The sequence below is a fragment of the Stegastes partitus genome, unplaced genomic scaffold (assembly GCF_000690725.1).
Source record: "Stegastes partitus isolate 25-593 unplaced genomic scaffold, Stegastes_partitus-1.0.2 Scaffold1957, whole genome shotgun sequence".
Taxonomy (NCBI): Eukaryota; Metazoa; Chordata; class Actinopteri; family Pomacentridae; genus Stegastes; species Stegastes partitus.
In genome coordinates, this window is record NW_007579688.1 from 42,165 (window position 1) to 66,762 (window position 24,598).

Sequence of the window (24,598 nt, forward strand, 5' to 3'; positions counted from 1 at the left end):
ATCAAATTCAAATAACTTTATTTATCACCTAGGGGCAAATCATAAAATCAAGGATGGATAGTAAACGTCCTGATATGGGTGCTGTTTGCAGAAAAATGCACGTGTGTTTTTTAGAACAAGCGGTGACAAAAGACTGTTGGCCAACATGAAATAACAATGTCATGGAAAGTCAAGGTCATTTTCTGAGCTGGACTTTGGAAATTTCTTTGTTCCTCACATGTTCCTCTTTTCAGTTTTGTTTTGACTGAAGAACAAAACAAAAATAACATAGAATATTTGCATATATATTACATTTCTTGAGGTTTTTGTTGTTGTTGTTGTTAAAGTTCTACTATTTTCCACCCTTAAAACCCGTTATAAAAGACATGCAAAGTAATCTTGCATACTGATAGATCTCAGTGTATAGAGCGATTTAAATTCTTGATATATCAATAAATATTCTGCGACATCAACATCGAAACTAAGTCGGTGCAAATGCGTGGGGAAGCACTGTTGCTCGCTGTTGCATAATACACACATTAATGACAAAACCATTGTTGATCACTCTGTCGTCAGTGTGATGCTGAATCATTGGCCGCTGTTGAAACAGTCCAACGTAATCTATAGTTAGAACAGATACTGAAACGGAGGAGGAAGGAAATCCAAACAAACACACGAAAAAAAGGTGTGGTGCAGTGTGGCAACTCCATGAACTCAGAGTACGACGGACAATGAGTCAAACTCATCTGGATGTTGGCTCATCGAGCTCAAGTGTAATTGCGGTTAATAACTTCATCAATTAAAATATACGAACCGATCAGGAGGAAGACGAAGGAGACAGAAAACCGTACTGTAAACATGCTGCAGTACCTGGTTGTGCCACCAGGCGGAGCATCTTGCGACACTCATCACTTGGTGGCTTACCATTTATTGACCATTACCACTGATCCTCATTTGCATAAAGTTTACTGCGCGGCTACTTTGTGCAAATAATGAGCGACGCCGCGATCTGCTGCCTCCAACAAACTTCCGCAAAACCTTTAAACTAACAGTTATCGATCTAAAATGCTGCACGGTTTATATCGTGTCTCTGTTTTTAATAATAAAAGAGAATTGAATGTTGGTTCGATTTGAAATCTCGTAGCAGACAGCTTCCGGAATTAAGCATTTGTTGATGTTTACACACCTGGAGGAGGGCGGAGCTTGTGTTGAATTCTTGTTAAATAACACCTGTCAATCATCTACTCAGTCGTGCGTCCAACGTCGGGAAGCGTCGCCGTCCCTCGCGTCTAGAAAAAATACCCCCAAAATGCCCCCGTGGACACGCATGACTCTGTTAATTCAGAGGGAGTTACAGGTGTGTTCGCTGACCGCCTGTAAGAATCTGCAAAAACGAGCGCTAACTGTGGTGATGAAAGAAGCCGATCCTTTTGTTCTTCTTCCAACTACATTTTTTCCCACCTACATTATCTTTAAAGGATCTCAATAACTCAGTATAGAATAATAACAACTGTATTCTTTATTGAAACTTTGGTTTAATTTTGCAGCAAAAACCCACTTTAAACATGCTCCTTTACACGTACCTAAAGCTGTACATTCTAGTTACCGTAATGTCCGGACTATAAGCCGCTACTGTTTTCACACGCTTTGAAAACTGCGGCTTAAACAACGATGCGGCTAATTTATGGATTTTTTACGAGTTTTACGAATTTGCCTCGAGACGATAGTGACACTGAGAGCGACAACGAAAGAGAGACTCAGGAAGTGTGTGACGAAGTGATTCTGAGGCTGTTCAAGTCCGACACTGAAGACTTTAGTGGTTTTAGTGCAGGAGGAAGATGAAGATAGCGATCAATGACTTTTCCTGGTAGGCTGCTGTATTTTTTATATTTTAAACCAGCCGTGTTACAGGCACTGTTTGGGGAAAAAAAGCATTTACGTATTTGTGTTTGTTACCGGCACGTAATTAATTAAAAGTTCTTCTGTGTAAATATCTCATGTTGCTGCTTATAGACAAGTCCGGCCTATATACGTACGTTCTTTTTAAAGTTAGTGGATGTGGCTTATATTAAAGTGGGCTAATAGTCCGGGAAAAAAAAAGGTGATTCTGAACCCAACCATTAATTGATTACTGACCAACATGGCTGACTATTGGTTAAGCTAATCGTTTAAAACGTGCATCCCTAAGTTACGCAGAACAGGCCTGGAAACGTCTGAAAGGAAAACAAGTCAGGACGCAGAAACAGGGACGTTGAAAAGTAGAATAACTGAACGACAATACACGTTTCCTGTAGCGTGAAGAAACTAAAAAATTAAACATTCAATACGATGGAACGCTCCAGAACTACAGGTGCTGCTCCAGGACTGTGTTTCCAGCTGGAATACGCCGCGGTGCTGTATTTTTCCTCAGAGTCTTCGTTAAAACCCAGAATGTGGAAACAGATGAATCCTCGCTTGGTGTCATAACAGAATCAGTGTCTATTGTAAACCTTAATGTGTCAAAACAGGGAACCGGAACTGTTCACTGGCAAGCGTGACAAACCACTAATCATCAGTGAGTCACATCCCAGCGCCCGTGCAGGTAATGGTTATTGATTCGACTCACTTGTGGAACTCAGGAGAGGAAACACAATTACCAACGTTTTAAAATGTTCCGTTTGGATGTAGTTAAAGATCAAAGCCCGACAACTCGCTGCACACCTGTTTCATGAGGCAGGTGTGCAGCAGGAGGACAAGCAGATGGAAAGTTTTTTGACTCCCCAACTATTTTTGTTTGTGACGTTTCTGAACTTCAACAAGCAAATGAGACGTCACCTTAAACGAACCGACCACCGACCACACTCCCCTTCTACAGTTTCTAATAACATACAGAGTTGTAAACTGCTATAACGATATAAAACCACTTTCAGTATAAGGAATGCAAATTCAATGTCAACAATTTCCTCAACTGATAGTCGCCCACATTCACTCTTAAGGACGGCGGTCAGCAGACACACAGCTAAACTCCACCTCATGAACTCCAAGCAGCAGTTTCTGGATGCTTTTCTTTTTTTTTTTTTTTGCTCCGTCACATTTTTCAGCAGATTTTTTCCCCCACATATTGAAATTTGAGGCTGTTTGAGCGACAACATCTCAGGAACTATTGAAGTTAAACGCCCCAAATTTTCACTCTTACTTCTCACGGTGCCACATTAGAAGCGTTATATTTTTGTTTTTGTGGTACAACTCAACTCACACCTGCACAGACAGAACACTAAAATCATTTGTGACTATCACTCCATCATCTCTACACCTTAATCCTCACTAGGGTCATGGGGGGCTGGAGTCTATCCCAGCTGACTCAGGGTGAAGGCAGGTTCACCTGGACAGGTCACCAGTCTATCACAGGGCTACACTTAGAGACAGACAACCAAGCACACTCACATTCACACCTACAGACAATTTACAATCACCAATTAACCTCAGCATGTTTCTGGACTGTGGGAGGAAAGTGGAGAACCCGGAGAGAACCCACGCTGCACGGGGAGAACATGGAGACTCCACGCAGGTGTCCTCACCGGGACGCGAACCGGCGACCTTCTAGCTGCGAGGAGACGATGCTAACCACCGAGACACCAAACATCTGCCCGAACCTGTCCACCTTCACATCACTCACCAAAACTCACCTCAACCAAAATGCTTTTCATGTGTGATTGTTTTTAAAGGCACTCGATGCTTTTTGCTTTCGACTGTTATTTTTTTGCACGATGTTTTTATTCACTGTGCAGCGTCTCTGAGCGCTTTATAAATAAAATGTATTACTTGTGACCAGTTAGTCCATATTTAAAAGTATTCTTTATGTATTACTGTGACGTGCAGCTACATATAAAACACTGACTTCTGCTTTACTGTGTTCTAACCGATTGGACTTTTCATGACGGCTTCGGTTTTTTCTTTTCACATTACAACTCAATCATAACCAGAGAATGTCCAACACTGCAGATTCTAAATCAATGACATGAAAAATTCAGGTTTCTATCTTTCAATAGTAGTTTAATTATAGCTGAAGGTGTGCAGACGGCCAAAAAACAAAAGCGTATCTTGAAAAGCACCCAATATATCAGGATAAAATTGCACACGTGCCATTTTAAAAATCCAGATTTAGATTTTTTTTAAAAAAGAAAAGCAGAAGAAAATCAGAAATGATCGAGCAGAAGAATCCTGATGATGTGAATAGTCTGGACATATTTTCTCATCAGGTCCAGAACTGATGTAATAACCACAGTTTTCCGGAAAGTGCAAATTGCACAATGACCCCATTCAATGATTAACGTCTCCAAGTAAGTGATTGCCATACATTTTTCCGTTTCATTTAAATGGCCATTTACACATAAACTTGGGTGATGACTTGAATTATGACAATTTTCTGGAGGTTTAAACTGCTGCAGTCAAATTGAGTCCAAAGATAAAAGATGTCAGTAGATTTGAAGGTAACTTTGTCGGTCTTTCTTTAAAATGACTGTTTACTTCTCTGTGCAAATGAATGACAGCTAATGCTCGCTATGCCTTGAACGTACACCAGTGATGTGGTGTGCAGCGGAACAGTGCTGCAGCTTTGTCTGCATTGTGGAAAAGTCGGTGTGGCCAGCTTTAGTAATGCACAACTTTCCTACGCTGTGATTCAGGACGGACGGCCGTGATGGCAGTCCACCGGTTTCTAAACGTTTCCATTGCTTTGCCCACACTGTTCACTTCTTCTCTTTTGAAATTGTGGAACTTTGCGACGGTATTTCTCATCCGCCTCCGACGCTCCTGTCAACAAAGCGGCCAGCGCCCATGTTGTGCTATTGTGTTCAGCGACGAGTGACGTGGGACGCTTAGGCAATATCACCTGCCCGAGGCCAAGTGCAAATCCTTCTCGTTTCCAAGAATGTGTTTGGAAGAGGAACTGGTTTGACTTATCTCTCATTAGTACTCATGCAACGAACGCGTTGAAGGTTTTGAAACCCAAAAAGACAAAAACCACCAACAGTGAACTCATTAATAACGTCTGTCCAGTTCTTCGGAGAGTCACCGTCTGCAGATAGCACAAAGTTAAAGACTTCCACTGAACTCTGTGATTGATGTGAGACTAAATGTTTACCAGTTATCTGTAATAGACCAGGAAAAAAAAACAAAATTAAATTTTTTTTCCTGAACTCTTTCCAAGATACACATAAGAACTGATCACTAGACCTTCTGTTGTTCACTTTAAAGTAAACTTTTAGCTGCAAAAACATCTCTCAGGTGACCTAAAGATGACGATCAGTGTTTTCATTTTGCATCAATCATATTTGTTTGTTTGGTTTCAAAGGTGTAACACACACTTCACCGTTTAACCGAGTCCTTAAGGATTTCCATGATTTCTTACACAGTCCAGAGTTTGGCACTTAAAACAAATTCTTGTTTAGATTGTATAGAAAAGTGTATTTTACTGTCAAATACACATTTATAATTCATCAATTTGTAGTTAAAGACGTTGCTCCGGGACTTTGGAGGTGCTTTGATTTGTACGTTTGGCATCGACGCAGCCGAAACACGGTGGCGAGTCCTAAATTCTCCAGATATCCTGTGTTGTGTCTGCAAACGGTGCTCGAAACACCTCATTAATAAATACACGCATGAATAAATGACTATGAGCAATAATTATTAAATGTAAAAATCTAAAATAAATGACAAAATACAAAGGTAAATGTAGAAATAAAAAAATGTTTAAAAAAATCATAAAAACAAATAAACCAATATAGGCATTGATAAATGAATAAAAAATAAATAAATAAATGCTAAAAAAAAAAAAAATCAATGTAGAAATAAAAAAATTAAAAATGAAAAAGTAAATAGGTTCAAATATAAATAATAATATATGTAGAAATAAATGTATACATACGCAAATAAACAAATTAATGTAGAAATAAAAAAATCCCAAACCAAACGCAGAAAATAAATAAATGTTGAGATTTAAAAAAAAAAAATAAAAATAAAAAATCAATGTAGAAATAAAAAATGTAAAAATGAAAAAAAAGGCTAAAATATAAACAATATATGTAGAAATAAATGTATGCATAAATTAATGTAGGAATGAAAAGTCCAAAACCAAAAGCAGACATGAATAAATAAATAAATATAGAAAAAAATAATAAAATAAATGTAAAAATAATGAATGCATATACATAAATAAATGTAGACACAAAGAAATGGCCTCAATAAAAAGTAACGTATGGAAATGTAGAAATAAATAAAGATTTATGTACTTGTGTCGCCTTTCTTTACCAAAATGATTTTAGTGTTGTTTAATTATTCATTCATGCCTATTTAACTCCATCCCCAGTGCTTCAACGAGTCTTCATATACGATTAAACGTAAGACCGTAGACGGCGGTCGAAGCTGTGTTTCACATTTCACTGCATGTTAAAGCCCGAAAGTTGCCTCACTCCTTTCTCCTGCCTCAACTTGCCCATTTCTTTTCATTTTTCTACGCCCACGCAGTCTGGAATTACAGGCGGTGACGTCGGGGTTATGCACAGTTCAGCCGGCATAAAAACGGAGCCGTTTCCAAAGTGTCCCTGGGGCTGATTCATTAAACCTACAAAGGCCAGCAAACATCCTATTACGGCCTTTTGTTGTCCCCTGTGGGTTTTGTTTGCCTCACTTCCCCTTTTTTTCTTCATTCCTTCTTCAAAAAGGAAATATGCACTTAATGACAGGAGAGGAAAATAAACGTTTGAAGAGCTAAAAATACCTCCCGCGATACAACTGTTTAGGCGTGGAGCTAAAAAAAGAATCACAACACGGGAGCTATTTTTAGCGGCGCTCTCCGATAAGGCCGCTCGTTAAGCTCTTGCATCACCCCTGTGGAACTTCTCGCTCGCTGGGGGACATAAGGCGTTTTCACGTACGCGCAAACATGATGCAACCCGGCCTGCACGGTTTGTACAATGAGCTAATAATAAAAGCAGATCTCCTCGGGCCGGTTGCTTCGTCAGGCGGCCCATGATGCAAAATCTGGACTCCGTTCAAGCGACGCCAGACGCTTCGCTCGCGTTGGGAATATCCGCACGCTGTGTTCATTTCCCCAAAGAAACGTTTATGGCACACACACTTGAAGATAAACGCTTTAATCTTGAGGTAATATTCGCAAAAAATAAACACCTGGGGGAAAGTCCCTCGTCTGCTGAGCGTCAACGTCGCCGCTGAGCTCGGATTTATGGTCCACCGCAAATCTGCTGCTAAATACGTCCGTTAGGGTTAATAGTCATTAAAGTTATTGGTATTAATCATTAGCGCCGAGGCTGACATGTTGGCATTTCACATTAAGTAAAGATCATTTCTGCTTTTCTTTGTTTTTTATTCTGTTCTCGCAAAAACTTGAGCAAGATGAAGTCTGTGTTTGTCCTGATAGAAGCGCTAAAATGGCTAATTGATCAGTTATACGTACTAATAATATATCTGACGGATGTATTTGTCCAAGAAAAGGCAAACTGAGGTGTGTATACGTTTGGAGATGGCAGCAGCTTGTCGACGTTTTTAGTGTTTTTAATTTAAAACCAGTGAAAAGTCGTGTGTAACGGAGTCGGTGTTCTGGTTTACCGTAATGTCCGGACTATAAGCCGCTACTTTTTTCGAACGCGGCGGTTCAAACAACGATGCGGCTGATTTGTGGATTCGTACGAGTTTTACGAATCTGCCTCGAGACGACAGTGGCATTGAGAGAGCAACGAAAGAGAGACTGAGGAAGTCTGTGACGACGTCATTCTGAGGCTGTTCAACTCCTGAAGACACTGAAGACTTTCGTGGTTTTAGTGCAGGAGGAAGATGACTTTTCCTGGTAGGCCGCTGTAGGTTTTATTTTCTTAACCAGCCGTGTTTGGAAAAAAGCATTTACGTATTTGTGCATGTTACCGGTGCGTATTTAATTAAAAGTTTAAATATCTCATGTTCCAACGTGGACACCTGCGGCTTACAGACAAGTGCGGCCTGTATACGTACAAAACTAGTTTTCCTTTTAAAGCTAGTGGGTGCGGCTTATATTCAGGTGCCTCAATAGTCCGGAATTTACGGTAAACTGCTCGCTCTTGCTGGTGGTGCCATTTTTCAACAAGGCAGGATAATGGTTTGAATAAAGGAGCTCAAGCTGTTAAAACGTTGAAGAAAACATGAAAACACAGCATTTAATATGTGAGACTAGTTACAGCCTGCTTTGAGGTGAAGAGGAAGCTGTGCGCGCTTCCTATTGTTATTGCACTTTCACGTGTTGGATAAAAAATTCCTCATTTCCACTCTGTTTTTTTTTTAAATAACACGTAGCAGTAAAAAAGCCGGCCGTGGCCTCTGAGTCAGATTCTTTTTGTTCCCACAGGAAATATGTTAGTTCAACAACCAAAGAGTAGAAGAGTCAGTGAGTCATCCTGTTTTGATAGAATATGAAGGAAATGAGTCATTTTGGCTGTTTTTCTAAAGATAACATGCATTTCACACCCACTGGTGGGATATGAGGGTTCAGACAGTTAATATATTTTCATTGATTCCCAATGAATCATTAAAATCCACAGCCGGCACGGGGAACGTGACCGGTTGTAGATTTAACCGCCACAACGGACGCGAGCCGAACAGTCACGAAACGTCCGATCTGCAACGGATGCAACTTGCTGAAGCCGTCGGGTCAGTCAACATTCATGTGGAGCTTTTCGTGGGATTCGCCGTTATAATAACTAACCTGTTCTGGGTGAAAAGTCCCGTGATTGACCAAAGTTTCCTCGTCACAGGGTAGAATTTTTAAAGCTCTAAACAATGCCAAGAGGAGGTGCAGATGTCTGGTTTCCTCTCAGGCCATTTAAACTACGGTACGCTACAAGGATGCAATGGAATTTTTTCTAAACGATGCCAAAAAAATACCTAAAAAAAACAGACAAGTGCCTCTGCCATCTTTGTCGGAAGCTTCTCGGTTACAGTTTGTGGTGGATTTGGCTTCCGCGCCATCCAAAAAAAAAAACCCCATCAACGTCTGAAGGTCAAACCTACATTTTAAACCTGCACGTCTAAAAGGTTGGTTTGGAGACTAATAAATACTTTGGACTGGTTTAAGCCGACTGGTGCGAGTTGGCACGTGCGTTTTTCTGCGCTCGAAAAAAAAATCCAGTGCGATACTCAAACGAAACCACAACAATGTTCAACCTGCGCATAATAAAACTTCCCTTGATGTTGCGGTCACGAGGACGGTATGTTCACAGTTAATTAGTTATGTGTAAATGCCTGAGTGTCACTTTCGTTTTAATTGGGTTGCACAATGGTTTGTGGGTGTTGAGGGCTGTAAGAGTTTAGGAAAACACGAACATAACACTGTGTGGGCTGCAATGTGACAAATCATTTACTATGAAACTGTCCAACAACCAGTGAAACTTAAAGAGGAGCAGCCAACAGGTTTGTGCTCTCGTCAGTCGAGCGTGACGCGACAGCTACGGGTCAGCGAAACTCTTGTAATGCAAATCTCCAGCCTTGTGTAAACCAGCAAGTTTCTGTACATCCTGCAGTGTAAAAATAACACTAATCCTATTTTTCGTAGTCAGATAAGCAGGAAGAAATAGTCACGAATGCAGCAACGATTCGTCGGTTGACTGATTAGTTTTCAGCGATTACATTAATCTTCAACTATTCTAATATTCGATTAATCTGTGTGAACAGTTTTTTTCATTATATAAAGTCTAAATTCTGCCACTGCATCTCCCTTAAAAGCAAACTGTCCACCGATGCGAGTCATTCCCTATAATGCTGTCACCTGCTATTGATGAGAAGTTAATCAATATAATTATTCAAGTGTTGCACAAAAGGTTATTCTTATGTTTTTAATTTAAAAAAAAAGGCAGACAGTTTATCGATGGCTGATACTTAAAGCTCCACTGAAGTCTGATCACATGGACAAAGAAAAGGTCTTCTGGAGGAAAGTTCTGTGGTCAGATGGAACAAAAGCTGAGCAGAAACATGTCTGGAGGAGAGAAGGTGAGGCCTTTAACCCCAAGAACACCAAACCTACCATCAGGCATGGAGGTGGCAGCATCATGCTCTGGGTCAGTTTGTTAATGAGGCAGACGTCTCTCTTCTCGCCTCAGTCTGTGAGTCTGTCTGCTGGAGGAAACGGAGCCAGAACAGGTGGAGCTCTCTGATTGGTGGATGTTGAGGAACTGCTGCTCCATGAGTGGGCCGGCAGATGGAGCAGCCTTTTATAAACAGAGGAAGCACTTCCTTCTTCCACTGTCAAAGAACAAGCCAGCCTAGTCTGAGCATACGTGTGATTAGGTGAGTAAAGTGTTAGCTCAGTGTAATCTGTAAGAATCACCTGTATATATGAGCACAATTAGCTGTGGTGAGGGGAGAGCATCCCTTTTGTTTCCCACAGTTTTCTCCTGTTTCTGTTGAGGAGTTTAGGCCAGAGGCCTGTTTTTTCTTTGTTTTTTTTTGTTTGTTTTCTTTGTTTTTGGTTGAGAGTTTTAGGGCAGAAGAATTGCTTTGGTTTGCTGTTTTAGGGCTCTGCTCAAGCTGTGGTGGACACAAAACGACCACCAAGAGACACAAAACACCAGCAAAGCCACAAAAAATTACCAAAAACCAATGAAAAACACCGTCAAAGACACAAAATGACCAACTGACTTATGACTTGTTGCCACAATCAGGAAGAAAACACAAACTATCACCTGCTGTTGATCTAATTTTCTTAGTTTCATGACCTCTTAACGTCTCCTGAGTGATTCTGATCGACTCCAGCTGCTGACTCCTCTGATCCAGTTTAACTAGAACCATCTGATCCACTCAGTACACTCAGACACTACAGAGGGAAAGTCTGAGGAGCAAATCATTGACTTGAACAAGTCAGAAAGTCACTTGAAGCCACTTCAAAGCAGTTTCAGATCCGTCAGTATAAAGTTCATGGTCCAGTTGTGTTACTGCCACCATCAGGAAGGAAACACAAACTAGCAGCTGCTGCTGAGAGACGACTGGTCAGGATGGTCAAGAGTCAACCAGGAACCAGCAGGAAGCAGCTCTGGATGGACCAGAAGCTGCTGGAACACAGCTGTCAGTGTCCACAGGGTCTGACATCAACATGAGCTGAGAGGCTGATGGAGAAGGAAGTTCTTCCTCCAGAAGCAGAACCTGAAAGCTCCACTGAAGTCTGATCACATGGACAAAGAAAAGGCCTTCTGGAGGAAAGTTCTGGTCAGATGGAACAAACACTGAGCAGAAACATGTCTGGAGGAGAGAAGGTGAGGCCTTTAACCCCAAGAACACCAAACCTACCATCAAGCATGGAGGTGGCAGCATCATGCTCTGGGGCATTCTTCAGGAAAACCTGATACCATCATCAGAAGGTTGATCTTGGACACAGTTGGATGTTCCAACAACACAATGAGCCCAAACATGCATTACAAGTGGTGAAGAAATGGTTCAACCAGGCTGGAATAGGGTTCTGGGCTGGTCTCCCCAAAGTCCTGGCTTAAACCATCAAGAACCTGTGGACTGATGAAGAAACGAGTCTGAGTCAGAAAGACAACAAGTTTAGTTAAACCTGTCCAGAAGAGTCAAAGATGAACCAGAAGCTTGTGGACGGAGACCAAAATAACCTGATGGAGGTCAAACTAGCAAAAGAAAGTTTAAGGAAATCTTTGCGTAGCTTTATGTATATTTCTGACTGAGCAGATTTTGTTGTGTTTCCAGACCTTAAATAAATCTATGAAAGAACCGAAATGCATGATTGTTTTTTGTGACAGAGAGACTCCATCATAGTAAATTCAGAGAGACTGTCATGATCAACATGGTCTTTACAAGTGGATGGAAATTTTTGTTCCCGACTGCATGTAGCACCGTGCAGCTTTTTTATTTTTATTTTCCCCCAAATCAGACAGAAAACAATGGAGCTTCTGACACAACTAACAGAAGAAAACTTCACTGCTGCACTGCTTTGATCAGTGGAGGACCAGAATGCAGCGGAGTGGAGCTGCAGAAGGGGGAACTTGGAAATTTTCTTCACTAAAACCGAATGTCCTCCTTGATGCAGTTCAAGTAAGCACACATATTAATATGCACAAATACGTTCTCTGGTGTTCACAAAGCCTCTGAGGTTCTGTTTTCCAGACATCAGCAGGCATATTTCCCCCTCAAACGCACGTGCACATGTTTGAGAGCTAAACGGGAGCACACAGGAGCAGCAGGGCTAATGTGTTTACATTACAACCCCACGATGTTATCACGAGAAGACGTCACGTCCTAACGTCATGTACGGTGTCACGACCCGACACGAGAGAGAAGATACCATCTGGTAGCGCTCACGCCATTGTGTGACCGAGCTGGATTCCACGTCTAATAACTTAAGTCATATTTAGCGCCAAACAGGTGAATGTCAGCCAACAGAAACCACAGCGCGGCAGGGAAGTGAAACGGCAACACGCGTTTATCTGTTAGTCCAACTTTGCTATTGTGTAATTTCCCCGTTCTTGCACATCGTACGGTGAGCCAACATCTCAGGTATTTTAGAAGTTGGAATTCCAATCTGTCAGGTACAAAAAACAGATCCATCAGATTGTCTAACTCATTGTACTTTTTTACTGTACTGTGCAGCCAACACGTGGTCCGTCGGGTTTTATCTTGAATGAAAATAGCCTAAAATAGCAGCAAACTATTGTTAGCTTTTAGCAACAGAGGAACGTGCCAGATGTGGTTCAGTGAAAATCTTGTAAAGCAACACTTGAGTTTAGTTTTGCACGATACCAGAGTATATCCTGCTTGTTTTCAGCACTGATAAGAAAGAGGCAAGAAGACAGGAAGGCAGGAAAGCGTGTGCAGCAGGGATCGATCGAGTATTGGCCAGGACCAACGATTGGCGATCAAGAAAGGCTGATAACGGTTATTTGGCACTGATGTAAACTACAGGTTATACTTTAACAGCAGTCATTCATAACTGGGCTTGGGAATTCGTAGGGCTGAAACGATTCCACGAGTGATTCGATCACTAAAATGCCTCAAGGTACAATACTATATATGCACGATACAGCGCGGATGTCGACCAGTCTTCTGCCACAATCCTTCGAAGGCTGCATTTAAAGGCCGTCCTATTTCATTAAGCCTCCTTCAAACGTGTCGTCCTTTCCGGCGGCTGCAGAGGATGCATCAGGTGGACCCTTCCTATCCTAAGAATCGCTGGTGACGGTTCGACCAACAGCTGGAGTTCTAAGCTGGCTGAGGATTCCACTTTCAATGTTAAAGCCCACTGCAGTGGCTGACGATGCAGATGTTCAAAACACAACAGACTTTTAAAAACTAAAAAAAAATTAAGGCCCGTAATGAAGATACATGATCGACGTGAGCCGCTGCTCTTTAAAACGTGTACGTTCCAGTCGTACAGCTTCAGTGCTTGAGTTCGATTTTACACAGATTGTGGCGACGTCGTAATATTTTAAGTTTATATTTGCGTCAACAAATTTAAATTGGATGGAGCCTCTGAATTGGGACAAAACGCATATCTGTCTCCGTAGACATTTTGCGTCGAAGTAAGCCGCGAAGAAAAAAGGAGAAACATTTTTTATACGATTACTTGCCAGAATAATCGATAGAATACTCGATTATTATTGAAATAATCAACAGCTGCAGCCCTGGTAATTATTAAGGATTACTACAGCTGGATACGTACACTCTATTCAGTGATGGAGAACCTATTAATGACCGGGTTCTCTGCTGTCACATGCTGGTAAAACACACCTTTACCACATAACGGTACCAGATATGGGTCCCTGCTACTGGTTGCGTACCGACACAGGAACAAGAGGCGTGGCTTACTTTGGCGGGAGGCTGAGGGGCGACCGAGGCTTCAGCTTGTCCTCGTCCTTCTTCTCGCGGGCGTCTCGGGGAGGCCTCATCCTCGGCCTCTCCTTGTCGTCCCTCTTCATCCGGTCCCTCTCCCACTCCTCCTTCCGTCGCATCCTCTCCTTCTCCCGCTCCCTCTCTCGCTCCCTCTCCCTCTCGCGCTGCCGGCGCTCCCTCTCCCGGTGGTCTCTCTCCCGCTCGCGGTCGCGTTGCCGCTCGCGAGGGTCTCGGTCGCGTTCTCGTTCCTGTCGAGGCGGAAGAAAAAAAAAGAGGCGTTACTTGCTGAAGAACGATGGAGGTCAGACGTCTAAACGTGCCGCTGTTGTTCTACATCGAGCATAAAAATTAACCCTCCGAACTCCAGGGAGGGATTTTATTAGACTTCTTGAACATTCTAGTAACTAAACGAGAATGTCAAACTAAAAACATTACAAGAACATTTCCAGAACATCTTTAAGAACAACTCAATTTCAGCTGGGACCCTCTGAACCCCAGTGTTCCACCTATAAGAAAAACATTCTGTCAACTAGAAGATGTTTTTGGGGCGTCTTGTTGCTCCTGTCACATGTTCCCACCTCTACGAAGAACTAAAAAAGAACGTCCTACTTGAAACACAACCAGAACGTTGAAGAACATTCTCAGAACAGATCAGTTTTAGCTGGGAACCCTCTAAACCCACTGCGATTTCTGGATGTTTTTTTGCTCATGTCATATTTTTCCACCTATAAGAAGAACATTTTGGGAACTAAAAAAAACGATTCCCACTTAAAACATGACTAGAACTTTGAAGAACATTCTCAGATCATTTACAGAACAACTCAACTTCAGCTGGGAACCCCCTGAACCCCAACCTATAAGAAAAACATTCTGGAAACTAAAAGACATGTTCGCACCTACACGAAGAACTAAAAAAGAACGTCCTACTTTGAACTCAACCAGAACTTTCAAGAACATTCTCCGAACAGAACAGTTTTAGGAGGGAGCCCTCTAAACCCCAGCGATTTCTAGGCGGTTTTTCCTCTCTCTCTCTCTCTCTTTTTTTTTTTTTTAACCTTTTAGGACTATTAGGAACCAAAAGAGAACTTCCTACTTAAAGCATCACTAGAACTCTGAAGAACATTTATAGAACAATTACATTTTAGCAGGGAACCCAGGTTTCTGGGCCTCCTTTTCCTCCTGTCACATGTTCCCACCTTTAAGAACATTTTAGGAACTAAAAGAGAACTTCCTACTAAAAACACTACAAGAACATTTTCAGAGCAGATCAATTTTAGGAGGGAACCCTCTAAACCCATTGCGATTTCTGGGCGTTTTTAGCTCATATTATTCCACCGTTAGAGGACATTTTAGGAATTAAATGAGAACATCCTTTTTAAAACGTTACCAGAACTTTGAAGAACATTCTCAGAATGATTTCAGAACATATCTAAACCCATTGCGATCTCTGGGTGTTTTTTTTTGCTCATACTTTTCCACCTTTAAGGACATTTTAGGAACCAAAAGAGAACTTCCTACTTGAAGCATCACTAGAACTCTAAAGAACATTTATAGAACATTTAAGCGCTGAACCCTCTGAACTGTTACTGGGTGTTTTTTTTTTTGGGGCTCATGTCACATTTTTCCACCTATTAGAAGAACATTCTGGGAACTAAAAGAGAACATTGTACTAAAAACACTGCAAGAACGCTGAAGAACAAATGAACCTTTTGCACCTCATGAAACTTCAGAGCGTTTTTTTTTTTTTGCTACCGTCGTGTTTTTCCATGTATAGAAGATGATTCTTCTTATTGAAGAAGTCCATAAAGACACATCTTTCCAACACTGCCTACAGCTCATCATAACTCTCTTTTTCCTTTACGCTCCTTTCCTATTACATTTTATTTATTTATGTTTGTTTGTTTTCTTGTTGTGTTCTTACCAACTTTGTAAAGCGACTTTGTGTGTCTTGAAAACCACTATATTATGAGTATTATGTATTATTATTATTAATCTGGGAACTAAAAGAGAACCTCCAACCACAAACATTACAGGAACTTTGAAGAACATTCTCACACTTCTCATTTGTGGTGAATTTTGGAGATTAAAAATGTAGAATAAAGTGATTTTAATAAAATGTCGTGATTTCTAGTCGCGGCTTTGGTTAACTTTCCAGATGAGTTGGTACACATGATACACGACTAAAAGTTGAATATCTGATGATTCTTTCTGTTTTTGCAGCTTCTGGGTGATCAATTGCTTCATTCTGGTAAATTTTTTTTTTTTTTAAGGAGATCCCACTGTGTATTTGGACGATATATTGTTTGAAGATTGGAATTATTTTGGTATATTGTTGGCAGCAAATCAAACAAACATCCTGAGTGGTGTTGTGTATAAATATATTACATCATGTGTGAAGTATAGTCCTTAAAGTCCATCCATTTTCTATACACCGCTTAATCCTCATTAGGGTCGCGGGGGGGCTGGAGCCTATCCCAGCCGACTTAGGGCGAAGGCAGGGGACACCCTGGACAGGTCGTAGTCCTTAAAGTTTAAAATATATAAGAAGTTACATATATGCACATAGTCATGAAATGTTTTCTTTTGAGGAAGTTGCTTGGGTCTGTTTCTTTTATGGTTTCACAGGACGAACAACAGACGGAGGAAAAGAAGTCCATATAAGGACCATTCAGTGTGATGAAGATGGGCCCCAATCAGTTGTTTTACGACCTGACCAGGCATCACGTGACTGAGTAGTAAAAAAGAAGGGTCAGAGGCAACAGGAGTAGTCTTGCTTTGTCTGCCAGGGAAAGTTTGACCCAGAGCTCTGTAATGCAATATTCAATGTGTAATTAAATTGATTGATTGAGACCGAATTGAATCCGATCTCATCTTTACAAACGAACACGCAGAGAAGACAGTAATTCTCTAACAGTGGTGAAAAGCAGAACCGCCCACTGCTGAGGAATGGATTGACATCGTACACAAGAATATGGGAGATTCGTCATTTTCCCTAAGAGCACGAAAAAACATGAGCTTCATCGGATTTGGACTAAATGGACCGAGTAAATAAAACCGCAAAACTTTCCTGTAATTAGATAAAACCGGCTCTCTACGTCTGTTTTTCTTTGGCGTGAAGTGAAGATAACTAGAAAGCGTGAGTTCAGCCTTGCTTGTGCAATAACGTAATTTTGGAAAATAGTAATAAGAGCATTTTGCAACGTACAGAAATTGTAACTGTCAGTCTTTTATTGAGAAAAGAGGAAAAAAACAAAAAGGAAAAGTGACTCACCAGAAGTTGTTTTGCAATTTGTACGTTTCTACAGTCATGACTAACTTGTTTATCAGCGACAACTTCTTAAGCAAGTGATTTTGATGAAATATCAAATTTATTTGAACAATCAGAATCTTTAGCTTTCCAGGCAGAACGGCGCGTCACTCTGACCGCTGAGAAGAAACTCAGACGAGTGCGTCTTCTCACAGTTTCAGTTTTTACCTGCTTTTTGGGGTTCAGAGGGTTAAACGCTGCAGTGAAACGTTTGAGGAAAACTCACGCTATAGTGATACGGAAGAGGAGCTTCTGTGTACTGCACTCTGAAGTTTTCGTACTGGCCTCCTCGCCACAGAGCCTCCATTTCGTAGTCGTAGTACGGGTCGGCATATGGGTCGCTGCAGAGGGAAGAACATCGAGAAACATTACCCCACAAAGGATTCCTACATGTTTAATATGCACATAGGTGGACATTTCTGTGGCTGATTATTTGCTTTTGGTTTGAGGTTTTTAGAAAATGCCTGTAAAGGCTCGATAATCTGACCCTTAACAATCCAAAACCTTGATATCTGACAGACTTTTAGGAAAAAAAACGGACAGAACCCATAAAAACAGCCTTAACATATCGACAGCCTTGGATTCTGACTCCGACATGACACTTAAATGTCACCAATCAGGATGACGGCGTATTATCTGACTGAACAATCCCACAGATTGGCTACGTTCACACTGCAGGACTTGATGCTCAATGAGGATTTCTTTGTGACTTCCTTCACGTTTCCAGTTCAATGCGACTTGTATGTGATCTGCTGTGTGAACTTCATACGACCCAAAAGTGTCCCGCATGCGCAGAAGAGGACACGACGACGTCACACGCAGCGAGCGTGCTCAGTGTTTATGGAAGTAAACATGGACGGTAACGGTGGAGTGTATCTGCCACTCCCCCACCGCCACCGATGGAGGAAACAGAAGTGTGAGCGCTAACTAAACTAGCATCAGCAGCCAAGTACTGCCTGTGTGTTCTGGACACTTCCACCCCGTCAGAGCGCTGCCCCGGGGTGGAGGTGTCCCCTGACTGCACCGAATATTTGGATATTCATCATTAATTGGGCCTGAATATCCAGAGACCAGAAACTGCGATTGGGACCAGCCCTACTAGTTATTATGACAACTATGAACAATAAATATGAACAACTAATGAGCCTTCCAGCATCAAGCCCTCCTCGTATCTGGACCTCCGTCTTGACAATCCGACAGCCTTGCTATCCGACATAAGAGAAGGTTTTACATTCAGTGTCTGATTATCGAGTCACGACTGTATTTTTACAGAATGATGCAGAATTGTGTGCATCAAACGCTTCATTTTCATTTTTTTTGCACACATTTGTTCCTTTTCCGCGTCAATTTACGGTGGAAACGTCTCCCAAAGGTAAACGTGCTGTACGGGACGCTTTGCCACTAAAGTCTGCGTCCACGTGTGAGTCAAACATGGAGAACAAACAAGGCTTCTCTCATTCTCTCCCTTATCACTGAAGACCTGGAACACTTTAAAATGGAACCTCATACCTGCGATAACTTAATGACGTGCGCACGTCTTCAGACGTCTGTTTGCTTGTAACACAATCTTCAAAAAAGCAATTAAACGTTCCACAGGTTTGACAGTAAAGCTCCAGAGTGACGCGGTCACGTTCTGACACCGAGCCAAAAACGGAGGCGTTAACGGTTCGGTTACACTTACCCATAAATAGGTTCTCTGAATTCCATTTCGCTGAAACAGAAAAAAAAAAACAGATCAATATCAACGTTTGCTGTATTTGCTTTGCACTAATGGTGTTCTGACGGGAAACTTGTGTGTTTTCACAGCAGCGGTAGAGAAAACGAACCAATACTGAGGCTCTTTTCTGATCGTATTATGAATTCTGTGTGTGAAAAGTTGAAATTAAAATGAGATGGAGACAGCGCAGCAGGAGGCAAAGCGATAAAGAGCAAAAATGAGATAAAATCTGAATAGCTTAAATGATTTAAACAGGAAATGGTCGGTCAGGCGAGACGCTACAGTCCCGCCTACAGCATCTTCATAATTCCTTTCTATTTTTTTGTCCCTTTGTGTTTGTTTCCGTCAGAAATATGAATGGATCTAATTCTAGAGATACTTGAGCCAGCAAAAAAGCTAAAAAGGAAAAAAGAAATCTTTCTTCTTGAGCTGTGTATAAGTTCAGTTTTTGGATATTTCTGTTCTTTTGTCGTTTACTTTTGTGCATTAATTATTAACGGGATTCTTGTACAAAAAAGAAAAAAGAAAAGAAAAACAGTGAGTGTTTCTCGTTCAGTCACCTGATTAGTTGTGTGTGCTTTTAAAGGTGTTGTTATTATTATTATTATCATTACTATAGAGTTAATAAGGAGTGTGTTGGGTGTGAGCAGCTCGTACTCTCTGATGATTCGGTAGCTGCGTTCTCTGAAGAAGTCGTTCTCCTTGTCGAACTCCCTCTCGTCCTCGCCGATCGTCACGTTGAATCGCTTCTCCTCGAAGTCGGGCTCCTGCTCTTTGCGGATGGTGGCCTTCTTCAGCACCTACGAGACACGAAACCAAGAACTCAGTTTGTCTAACGCTGCAGGTGCATCCTCAGTAGCGTCTCTATTTGTGGAGCTTCTTGCAACGAAGCCACAGCGCTGATGTGATGAACTTTAAAGCTTTGATTCTACAAGATATACGAAAAAAACCTGACAAATCAAAGAATTCCCTGGATGCTATTAGTGTGCCGTTTTTATTTTCTAGAGATTTTTTTGTGCTTTTTGTTTGTTTTAATGTAAATTATTTTAAAAAAAATTATTCTGTTTTATTTTATTGATGGTGGTCAGAGTGTGGACTGTAATATAATATAATATAATGTTCTCATTTCAGGTCTTTTCTTGCATCATAGCAACCTTATTAATCTTTAAATAGTAGTGACTGTGAATATATGGAATTAAGGTTTGAATATGTATATATATATATATATATGTGTGTGTGTGTGTGTGTGTGTGTGTATTCTGTTTTATTTTATTGTTGGTAGTATAATTTTCCTGCAGTCCGCCAGCTCTCCTGTGACGTCCTTACACAAACAGCTCTGGTGTTTACACGCTCTCAGCAGCAGAGCCGATATATTCCACGCGGCTCAGATTCATTTCCACCTTCCTGTGGAAGTGTTTACCTCTTTGGCGTGTCGCAGACCTCTCTCCCAGGCGCTCTCCACGGGAGGCTCCACTGGAGGAGGAGGTGGAGGGAGCTCCTCCACAGCAGGAGCAGCCTTCAACACACACACAGATTATCATATTATTGTACATGTGCTCACAGACACGTATCAAAGCTCAGTGATGCTGCAGGAACTTAGTCGCAGAATTTAGGGACTGACCGACTCTCAGTGCAGCCGATTACTGACTCAGATATTTGGTGTCATTATTTTTATTGGCAAATTTTCGCAAAATAAATAAATGTGCTTCCTCAGCTCTGATCCAACTGATCAGCCAATGCCCCGCCCACAGCGCTCTCTGATTGGCTGTTACGTGTCACGAGTAACAGCCAATCACAGCGATTGTTTACACAAAGAGACAGAGAAACACATTGCAAATCGGAGCGCATTTGCAGAGCAAAAAAGCAGTGATGAATTAGCACCAGCTAGCTATGCTAAGAGGCTCGCTGTGCCGCTTAGCCTGGTGCTAACGCTAGCCGGAGCACCGTAGCATCTTTCTGAACTCAGATTAACTTTAACAGACGTTTCTGTCAAAGTTAAGACACAACCTGCAAAAAACTGAACAACAAGCACAGCCGTCTCTACAATTCAAGACATTAGCTACTTGCACAGTGGCTAACGCTATGCTAACAGCTAGCAGCTAAGTGAGGAGGCAGCCACAGATTACTCAGAACCAGAGTCTGGAAACAATAATTACTGGTGTTTTCATACGTGAGCCGAACAATTAAACGGATAAAACAGAAAAAGATTAACGCAACAGAAAATGTAACTGCAGGAGACAAACTTATTGATCTGAAGATGAACAGCAGAGCGAAGTAGCGACATGTGATGCTCAAATGTCATCACTAACTATTTCTATTGGACATAATCACTTACAGTAATCCTTAATTAATTAATGAAGAAGTCTCGCTATAAATGACACACTGTTAATAAACAATATTCAATGTAAATATGTATAAATTCAGTAATAATGAACAAACCCAGTTATGAATGATCACCTGCCATCACAATAATCAATATCAACATCTGCCCTTAAATAAACATATTGGTCGATCTCTAACAAAAACAACACAGTGTTCCTCTGAGGGAGCGTTTTTACCCAGGGGTTGTTGGGGATGAGCGGGTGAGGTCCTCCAGGAGGGGCTCCATTGGGTGAGAACAGGTCTGGTTTACTGATGAGGGAGTAGTTTCCTTTGTCGTTGACTCCGGGGTGGATGAAGCGACAGTTCATACCCCAAGTACAGTTTCCTGACGGGGACAAAGTGGAGGAATAAGGTTTAACATCATTTGAGGGCAAAAAAAATCGACTCTGTCAGTAGATATTGAGGATTAAAACACTAAAAAGGGGTCAATTTGTTTCTATTTATTATATAAATACATGCTATGAGCCTAATTAGACGCTCACAAAGTTCACTTAAATGTTTACAACAGTGTAAAATACAGCCGTGTTAAAGCTGTGTGTTCTTACAAAGTGCCACAAAGCGTTAAAACCACAACATTAATTCAATTCTCCGACTATTGTGAGTTTGATTGACGGATTTTTTCTTAATTGTTTTTACAGGTAAAAGTCTCAGTGTTGTGGTTTCGGCTTGTTAAACGTGATTATTTTCTGGTTTCTTTCCTCCTTTATGACAATAAACTGAACATCAATGAGCATCTTGCAATTTTTTATTTATTTATTTTTTTTTTACCATTTTTATCCTTTTAAAGACTGAAAAAACGAATTAATCTAAAAAATAATCAACAGATTAACAGGCAGTGAAGCTAATCGCCCTGGAGGAAAAGACTGTGATACAACTGTGTAGACAAGCTTTAAAAAGACATTTCAGCTGCATGAATTGGAAGTCACTGATTTCTAATCAATCATCAGAGAGCATATTGATGCAACAGGTTTTAAAAAAAGAGTCAACGCTGTAAATTAAGATCCTTTACGTGATTGTTTTTTGACACAACACGCACAAAAAAGCAATAAATGTTCTGTCCAATCATTACTTTAGACCACATCGTCTCTCTATTTTCACCTAAAGTTCAGTAAACCACTTTAATTTCAGTGCCTAGTTTGTCCCCGTCGCAGGTTAAGGGTTGTAATTAAAGTGAGTCCACGTGAAGGTCCGTACGAGGCTGAACAGCGCCCTCTGCTGTAGATCGACTAACAACAAAAACTGGAACAAAGGTGACCCTACTGACGAGCTCCTAAAGCGACGACGAACCAGACATTCCTAAAATGTTTGGCACGTTAAATTAGAGACATTACACAGTTACTAAATATTCAGTTATCAAAAATTAGCATCAGTTCCAAAACTTCTGCCTGAAAAATGTGAGAGGAAAAAAAAAAAAACAGATTCCCAGGAGCTGTTGTGTTCAGTTCAAGATAAACATTTGAAGAATATAATTTAAATCGACGTGAGACTCTATCAGCAAAGTTTGCAGAAAACATTCAGCTCACTGTACAGACGATTTTATGAAGAGGAAGTCTGTCGTTTCTCCGGTGTTACTTGGATGAGGAGAAAGGTTTCCACAATCAGCAGCCTTTCAGGATGAATCTATACTAACGTGTTTATTGAATCATGTCAAAGAAGTCGTTGGTTTTTCTGCGTTTTCTTCAAAATGTCAAGCGTAAAATATCACATCTCAAAAACCAACGTGTCAAATCATCTAAACACAGCCGCTAACCGGTCTGTGTTTTATTCCTCAACAGTTCTTGTGCCGGTTGATGAAGACATTTTTTCAGAAACAAACATTTAAAAGTCGCTGGTGCACTGAGGCTCATTAGTTTATTGCCTCTCTAACATAAAAAATGCATTATTAAACTTGATTATTAAGGAAGATATGAACTAAAAAAAGACATTTTACTGCTAAAATCAAACACACTGGTGCTCTCAGGTGGATATTTGTGTTTAATCAGGTTTTTCCATCTCATATCACCAGCTTCCTTCTGCTCGACCATCTCTGATTTGTTAGAAACTTTACCGTCATAAACTTTGGATATTTGTCAAGAACCGTTTTGAAACTCCAGAACTTTTATTTGGATTAGACGTTCTACCAATACTTTTGTTTTTACGGTACAACTCATCAAACGTGCTCAATCAGTTATGAAAGTTAAAATAACTATCCAGTATTTCATCTTAAAACTATTCTAAATGTTTAGTTTTGTTATTGCGACCTGCAGCTACATGTGGTTCAGAAAACATCACTGCCATGATACATGGTGTTAATACGAGCTCAGAGATGGGACTTCAACTCACCCATAACCAGAGACTATTTGATCCATTTGTCTGATATTACAGGTTCTGAATCAGTAACATGATGAGAAACAACAGTGAGAAGTTCAGGTTTTTGTCTCTAACAGTTCCTGAGATGTTGTCGTTCAAACATCCTCAAAACAAACTAAAAGTGGGGCAATTTTTGTTGTATTTTTACCTTGGATTTGACATATCAAGCCTAAACTTCACAAAAACCTTCAAAAATATCTGTATTTTATGCTCGAAAAGCTTCAGCAGAAACAGTTTATGATTTGAGATAAAAAGACTCGACTACCTGAATGGCACCGTACGTACAGGCTAACACGCTAACTCCAATTAGCTTAAATCTGCTGGTAACCACGCCGCTGCCGGATCTGCCGTCAGCTCCTACCTTTGATGAAGAACCTGCAGATGGGACGCGGTCGGATCTTTCTGTCCGAGGGATCTTTGACCTCCCCTTCCTCCAGGTCGTCGTCCTGGACGCACAAGCACAAAAGCAAATCGTGACACATCTGTAAACTCTCTGCTACCTGAGCCAAAGTGGGTTTTATTTGTGTTTCACGTTGTAAGGTTAGTATTCTGACAGATATTTGAAGTATATTTTACACGTCTAATGTCACCTGCCAGACTGAACCCAGGGCCCCCTTAGCATCAGGTCAGGGCTTTACCTGCAGGTCCACCGATAACAGTGTAAACCAGAAGTGCACTTGAAATCACAAATGTCCTGCTTCATTTCAATTTCATTTAAAGTGTTTTGGATCGGATCTGCACCAGAATTTACAGGGTTCTTCCTGCGTCCAGGCTCCACCTCTCCACCAAGTTTCATCAAATTCAACGCTGTGGTTTTTGAGTAAACCAGATTTTTTTGTAAACTTCAAAAAAAGCTTTAAATAAAACAGAAACGTCCGACGTCGGTGTGAAGCTTCAACACACACAGTAGAGACATTCACCGTCACCACATCCTCAATTCTAACATCACTTCTTTTTTGCTTCTGGGTGATAAAATTCAGCCAAATCACACTTTCAGATGCTCA

General features: G+C 41.0%; 1 protein-coding gene across 2 annotated transcripts in view; it reads right to left on the reverse strand.

The window, feature by feature from the left end:
• Positions 1-24,598, reverse strand: part of zc3h18 (zinc finger CCCH-type containing 18) — a 57,126-nt gene that overhangs the window by 26,796 nt on the left and 5,732 nt on the right. For both annotated transcript variants that reach the window (XM_008303204.1, XM_008303205.1), the window contains exons 3-9: positions 23,956-24,040; positions 21,422-21,570; positions 20,284-20,379; positions 19,521-19,663; positions 18,828-18,857; positions 17,373-17,487; positions 13,816-14,087 (exon numbers count right to left, since the gene is read on the reverse strand). In XM_008303204.1, the coding sequence (XP_008301426.1) occupies positions 13,816-14,087; positions 17,373-17,487; positions 18,828-18,857; positions 19,521-19,663; positions 20,284-20,379; positions 21,422-21,570; positions 23,956-24,040 (890 nt within the window). The remainder of the gene's footprint in view (positions 1-13,815; positions 14,088-17,372; positions 17,488-18,827; positions 18,858-19,520; positions 19,664-20,283; positions 20,380-21,421; positions 21,571-23,955; positions 24,041-24,598) is intronic.